Here is a 6,871-nt window from a genome sequence, read left to right as displayed (position 1 = left end):
CCCCTGTCTCTCTCTCTCTCTGCCCCCTCTCTCTCTCTCTCTCTCTCTCTCTCTCTCTCTCTCTCTCTCTCTCTCCCCCTGTCTCTCTCTCTCTCTGCCCCCCCTCTCTCTCTCTCTCTCTCTCTCTCTCCTCCTCTGTTCTCCTTTGAGGGAATGTTTAGTTGCTTGTCAATGACAGGGCAGTTTTTGTTTGGTGACATTCTGATGTAGGCGCTACATGAAGGCTACATCTAGATGTTGTTGTTGTTGAGTCCACTCAGCAGAACCCCACCTCTATCTTCTCCCACTCTGGGACAGGAGTAACAGCATGAGGCCACTCAGCCCCTCTCCCTCCTCCAGCCCGTCACACACAGGGGAACGGCAGGAGTCGAATCTGCATATCTGCTCCGGGATATGATACTGTCCCCCCACTCCCCACCCCCCACCCCCTCCCCAAGCACAGGCACATGCCTCCCCCCCACCCTCCCCCACCCCACCCACCCTCCCCACCCCCCTCACCTGTTTGTGAACCTTACTAAGCTGATCCAGGTTATTTTCAAGAAACGAGATCTTCTGTTTCTGAGAGACACTCCCCCCACCGTCGTCGGGTTCTGTCTCTGCGCTCTGTGGGTGGGGGGGTGGGGGTGAGGGGGGTGGGGGGACAGAGAGGGAGAGAGAGAGAGTGAGAGAGAGAGACACACACACACCTCCCGGGGTCAGGCGACACCCAGCAGCAGGAAGTTCTCACGAGCGTGAACCCACCCCCACCCCCACCCCTCTCCCCCACCCACCCCGCCAACCCCCTCCATACTCGGGGGTCCGGGTTCGGTCTGAACAAGGGCCAGGGGGCTGCCTTTGCGTAGCGTCCCGGTGCTCTGGGGCAGGTCGTGTTGCGGCCGTACAGGACATGGGGTTAGGGGGCCCCTGTTGGGAATATTGTGTTCAATCCCGGTCTCCCTGCTACAGGAAGGATGTTGTGGGAGGGTTCGGAAAAGATGGACAAGGATGTTGGAGGGTTTGAGCTACAGGGAGAGGCTGGACAGGCTGGGGCTGTTTTCCCTGGAGCGTCGGAGGCTGAGGGGTGACCTTATAGAGGTTTATAACATCACGAGGGTGGGGGGTAAATAGACAAGGTCTTTTCCCCCCTGGGGTGGGGGGAGTCCAGAACTAGAGGGGGGTAGGTTTAAGGTGAGAGGGGGAAAGGGACCCGAGGGGCAACTTTTTCCCCCAGAGGGTGGTGCGTGTGTGGGAGGGGCTGCCAGAGGAAGTGGGTGGGGGGCTGGTACAATGACAGCATTTAAAAGGTGGATGGGGGGACAGGAACAGGAAGGGTTTAGAGGGAGATGGGGCCGAGTGCTGGGGGGATGGGGACCGGGTTAGGTGAGGGAGACCTGGACGAGATGGGCCGAAGGGCCTGTTTCCACCTCTAACAGCCTGCATGAGTCGGAGGGATGTGAGGGAGCTGCTGAAGGTGGCTGGGTGTGGGGGTCATCGAGAGGGAAGAGAGGACCCTCGCCTTTATCCGTCACGGAGTTGACGGTGAGAGGGTGGGAGATGGTGTCGGTGCTGGACAGGAACACGCTCAACTCCCAGCAGGAGACACTGGGCGCAGTTCCGGTCTCCGTGTTACGGGAGGGATGGGATTGCACTGGGACAGGGAGCAGAGGGGTGTCACCGGGACGCTGCCTGGGATGGGGAGAGGCTGCATGGGCAGGGGGCTGGCTGTTTGGAGCAGGCTAAGGGGAGGTGAGGAGGTGAGGAGGAGGTGGAGGATGGGGGCGTTGTGGGGAAGGAAGCAGTCAAGGATATCATTTTGGGGTGAGCGTGGTGGAGGGGAGGTCCCTGGAACACTCAGCCTGGGGAGGGACACCCTTGGAACGGTCATTCAAGGCTGTGGGGCCAGAGCGGGAATGGGCCCAATGGGCCGAAGGGTCTCACCGGTACGATGTGTGCCGCAACAGGGGGCTGTCAGGGACATGTGAGTGAAGGCTTGGTCACAACGAGGAGAGGGGGAGAGAGAGAGACAGAGAGATAGAGAGAGAGAGAGAGAGAGACAGAGAGCGAGACAGAGAGAGACAGAGAGACAGAGAGAGAGACAGAGAGCGAGAGACACAGAGAAAGAGACACAGAGAGCAGAGACAGAGAGACACACACACACAGAGATAGAGAGAGACAGAGAGAAACAGAGATAGAGAGTGAGAGAGACAGAGACAGACACACACACACACACACACACACAGAGATAGAGAGAGACAGAGACAGAGAGAGGCAGAGAGAGAGACAGAAAGAGAGAGAGAGACAGACAGACAGAGATAGAGAGTGAGAGAGACAGAGAGAGACTGAGACACACACAGAGACAGAGATAGAGAGAGACAGAGAGAGAGACAGAAAGAGAGAAAGAGAGAGAGAGAGACAGAGAGAGATAGAAAGAGAGACAGAGAGAGAGAGAGAGAGAGAGAGACAGAGAGCGAGAGACACAGAGATAGAGAGTGAGAGAGACAGAGACACACACACATACACACACACACACACACACACACAGGCAGAGAGAGAGAGACAGAGAGAGAGACACCTGTGAGTGGTGGTGTGTCCCACCCCCACCCCCCTCTGTCCCCGTGTGTCTCCCGCTCCCCTCCTTGAGGGGGTTCCGGACAGGGGGGTCCCTGGCAGGTGTGTCCGGCCTCTCACTTACTTTTCTGACCCTGGTCGTGAGGTCCTGAACAAAAAGTTTGCGTAGGTTGTGTAGAGTCTGGAGTTCTCGCGCCTCAGGGGTGAGGAAGGGAAAGGGAGACACAGAGGGAGACACAGAGGGAGACACAGAGGGAGACACAGACAGAGAGAGAGAGAGAGAGAGAGAGACCAACAGGTAAATTATCACCAAAACAAAACCCCAATCAAACCACAGAGTCCCCCTGAGACACGGAGACACGCAGTGGGTCACAAAACCAACCCCTCCCAGTCAGACCGCACACAGCTCCCTCTACACCGTCCCCCTCACCCCCAGGGACAGGGGGTTAGATACAGGGTACAGCTCCCTCTACACCGTCCCCCACTCCCAGGGACAGGGGGTTAGATACAGAGTATAGCTCCCTCTACACCGTCCCCCCACTCCCAGGGACAGGGGGTTAGATACAGAGTATAGCTCCCTCTACACCGTTCCCCACTCCCAGGGACAGGGGGTTAGATACAGAGTAAAGCTCCCTCTACACCGTCCCCCACTCCCAGGGACAGGGGGTTAGATACAGGGTACAGCTCCCTCTACACCATCCCCCACTCCCAGGGACAGGGGGTTAGATACAGGGTAAAGCTCCCTCTACACCGTCCCCCACTCCCAGGGACAGGGGGTTAGATACTGACCACAGTCTCCTCCAGACCTTGAAGATCTTGTTTGGATTGTTCCTGTCGATCGTGAAGAAATCTGTGGGAGAGAGAGGACGGTGTGTCAGACCGGGGGGGGGGGGGTCACAGTGGGTCACTGTCACGGGCTGTCCCTCAGCTCCCCGCATTGTCCAAAATCACCCCCTACACCCCTCCCTATCTCTGTGTGTGTCACCCCCTCCAGCCCCCTACACCCCCTCCCTATCTCTGTGTGTGTCACACCCTCCAGCCCCCTACACCCCCTCCCTATCTCTGTGTGTGTCACCCCTCCAGCCCCCTACACCCCCTCCCTATCTCTGTGTGTGTCACCCCCTCCAGCCCCCTACACCCCCTCCCTATCTCTGTGTGTGTCACCCCCTCCAGCCCCCCTACACCCCCTCCCTATCTCTGTGTGTGTCACCCCCTCCAGCACCCTACACCCCCTCCCTATCTCTGTGTGTGTCACCCCCTCCAGCCCCCTACACCCCCTCCCTATCTCTGTGTGTGTCACCCCCTCCGGCCCCCTGCACCCCCTCCCTATCTCTGTGTGTGCCACCCCCTCCAGCCCCCTACACCCCCCTCCCTATCTCTGTGTGTCACCCCCCTCCAGCCCCCTACACCCCCACCCTATCTCTGTGTGTGTCACCCCCTCCAGCCCCCTACACCCCCTCCCTATCTCTGTGTGTGTCACCCTCTACACCCCCACCCTATCTCTGTGTGTGTCACCCCCTCCAGCCCCCTACACCCCCTCCCTATCTCTGTGTGTGTCACCCCCTCCAGCCCCCCTACACCCCCTCCCTGTCTCTGTGTGTGTCACCCCCTCCAGCCCCCTACACCCCCTCCCTATCTCTGTGTGTGTCACCCCCTCCGGCCCCCTGCACCCCCTCCCTATCTCTGTGTGTGTCACCCCCTCCGGCCCCCTACACCCCCTCCCTATCTCTGTGTGTGTCACCCCCTCCAGCCCCCTACACCCCCTCCCTGTCTCTGTGTGTGTCACCCCCTCCGGCCCCCTACACCCCCTCCCTGTCTCTGTGTGTGTCACCCCCTCCAGCCCCCTACACCCCCTCCCTGTCTCTGTGTGTGTCACCCCCTCCAGCCCCCTACACCCCCACCCTATCTCTGTGTGTGTCACCCCCTCCAGCCCCCTACACCCCCTCCCTATCTCTGTGTGTGTCACCCCCTCCAGCCCCAAACCCCCTCCCTATCTCTGTGTGTGTCACCCCCCTACACCCCCTCCCTATCTCTGTGTGTGTCACCCCCTCCAGCCCCCTACACCCCCTCCCTATCTCTGTGTGTGTCACCCCCTCCAGCCCCCTACACCCCCTCCCTATCTCTGTGTGTGTCACCCCCTCCAGCCCCCTACACCCCCTCCCTGTCTCTGTGTGTGTCACCCCCTCCAGCCCCCTACACCCCCTCCCTGTCTCTGTGTGTGTCACCCCCTCCAGCCCCCTACACCCCCTCCCTATCTCTGTGTGTGTCACCCCCTCCAGCCCCCTACACCCCCTCCCTACCTCTGTGTGTGTCACCCCCTCCGGCCCCCTACACCCCCTCCCTGTCTCTGTGTGTGTCACCCCCTCCGGCCCCCTGCACCCCCTCCCTATCTCTGTGTGTGTCACCCCCTCCAGCCCCCTACACCCCCTCCCTATCTCTGTGTGTGTCACCCCCTCCGGCCCCCTACACCCCCTCCCTATCTCTGTGTGTGTCACCCCCTCCAGCCCCCTACACCCCCTCCCTATCTCTGTGTGTGTCACCCCCTCCAGCCCCCAACACCCCCTCCCTATCTCTGTGTGTGTCACCCCCCTACACCCCCTCCCTATCTCTGTGTGTGTCACCCCCTCCAGCCCCCTACACCCCCTCCCTATCTCTGTGTGTGTCACCCCCTCCAGCCCCCTACACCCCCTCCCTATCTCTGTGTGTGTCACCCCCTCCAGCCCCCTACACCCCCTCCCTATCTCTGTGTGTGTCACCCCCTCCAGCCCCCTACACCCCCTCCCTATCTCTGTGTGTGTCACCCCCTCCAGCCCCCTACACCCCCTCCCTATCTCTGTGTGTGTCACCCCCTCCAGCCCCCTACACCCCCTCCCTCTCTCTGTGTGTGTCACCCCCTCCAGCCCCCTACACCCCCTCCCTATCTCTGTGTGTGTCACCCTCTACACCCCCACCCTATCTCTGTGTGTGTCACCCCCTCCAGCCCCCTACACCCCCTCCCTATCTCTGTGTGTGTCACCCCCTCCAGCCCCCTACACCCCCTCCCTATCTCTGTGTGTGTCACCCCCTCCAGCCCCCTACACCCCCTCCCTTTTTACTCCTGCCTTTGTCTTGTTTACCGAAATGGACCATCCCCGGGGACAGGGAAGGGAGGGAAGGGGAGCACGGGTGGTGGGAGGTTCAGAGGGGAAGGGGAGTTCGCCGTCTCTCACTCACGTCAGCTCCTGTAGCTGCTGGCACTTCTGCGTCTGCTCTTTCTTCAGCTTCTCGTAGTCGGCCCTCAGTCTCTCCAACTCCAGCCTCAGTTTACGGTTCAAACTGGGAAAAATAATCCGCCAACAGTCAGTCTGGGTCTGACCGAGGGGAGACCGGGGAACCGTGCACGGTGCTCCGAGTGTGGGGTCTGACCGAGGGGAGACCGGGGAACCGTGCACGGTGCTCCGAGTGTGGGGTCTGACCGAGGGGAGACCGGGGAACTGTGCACGGTGCTCCGAGTGTGGGTCTGACCGAGGGGAGACCGGGGAACTGTGCACGGTGCTCCGAGTGTGGGTCTGACCGAGGGGAGACCGGGGAACTGTGCACGGTGCTCCGAGTGTGGGTCTGACCGAGGGGAGACCGGGGAACTGTGCACGGTGCTCCGAGTGTGGGTCTGACCGAGGGAGACCGGGGAACCGTGCACGGTGCTCCGAGTGTGGGTCTGACCGAGGGAGACCGGGGAACTGTGCACGGTGCTCCGAGTGTGGGTCTGACCGAGGGGAGACCGGGGAACTGTGCACGGTGCTCCGAGTGTGGGGTCTGACCGAGGGGAGACCGGGGAACCGTGCACGGTGCTCCGAGTGTGGGGTCTGACCGAGGGGAGACCGGGGAACTGTGCACGGTGCTCCGAGTGTGGGTCTGACCGAGGGGAGACCGGGGAACTGTGCACGGTGCTCCGAGTGTGGGTCTGACCGAGGGGAGACCGGGGAACTGTGCACGGTGCTCCGAGTGTGGGTCTGACCGAGGGGAGACCGGGGAACTGTGCACGGTGCTCCGAGTGTGGGGTCTGACCGAGGGGAGACCGGGGAACTGTGCGCGGTGCTCCGAGTGTGGGTCTGACCGAGGGGAGACCGGGGAACCGTGCACGCTGCTCCGAGTGTGGGTCTGACCGAGGGAGACCGGGGAACCGTGCACGGTGCTCCGAGTGTGGGTCTGACCGAGGGAGACCGGGGAACTGTGCACGGTGCTCCGAGTGTGGGTCTGACCGAGGGGAGACCGGGGAACTGTGCACGGTGCTCCGAGTGTGGGTCTGACCGAGGGAGACCGGGGAACTGTGCACGGTGCTCCGAGT

At 61.4% G+C, this 6,871-nt stretch overlaps 1 protein-coding gene across 1 annotated transcript in view; it reads right to left on the bottom strand.

Moving 5' to 3' along the window:
- Positions 1-498: 498 nt before the first annotated feature.
- LOC132812583 (kinesin heavy chain-like) overlaps positions 499-6,871 on the bottom strand; it is a gene marked incomplete at both ends in the record, with an annotated part of 63,369 nt that continues 56,996 nt past the window's right edge. Inside the window, 4 exons of the mRNA XM_060822973.1 lie at positions 499-603; positions 2,672-2,743; positions 3,337-3,397; positions 5,761-5,862. Of these exons, the coding sequence (XP_060678956.1) occupies positions 499-603; positions 2,672-2,743; positions 3,337-3,397; positions 5,761-5,862 (340 nt within the window). The remainder of the gene's footprint in view (positions 604-2,671; positions 2,744-3,336; positions 3,398-5,760; positions 5,863-6,871) is intronic.

Source organism: Hemiscyllium ocellatum, unplaced genomic scaffold (genome assembly GCF_020745735.1).
Source record: "Hemiscyllium ocellatum isolate sHemOce1 unplaced genomic scaffold, sHemOce1.pat.X.cur. scaffold_2834_pat_ctg1, whole genome shotgun sequence".
Classification (NCBI taxonomy): domain Eukaryota; kingdom Metazoa; phylum Chordata; class Chondrichthyes; order Orectolobiformes; family Hemiscylliidae; genus Hemiscyllium; species Hemiscyllium ocellatum.
This window is presented reverse-complemented; position numbering and strand designations above follow the sequence as displayed.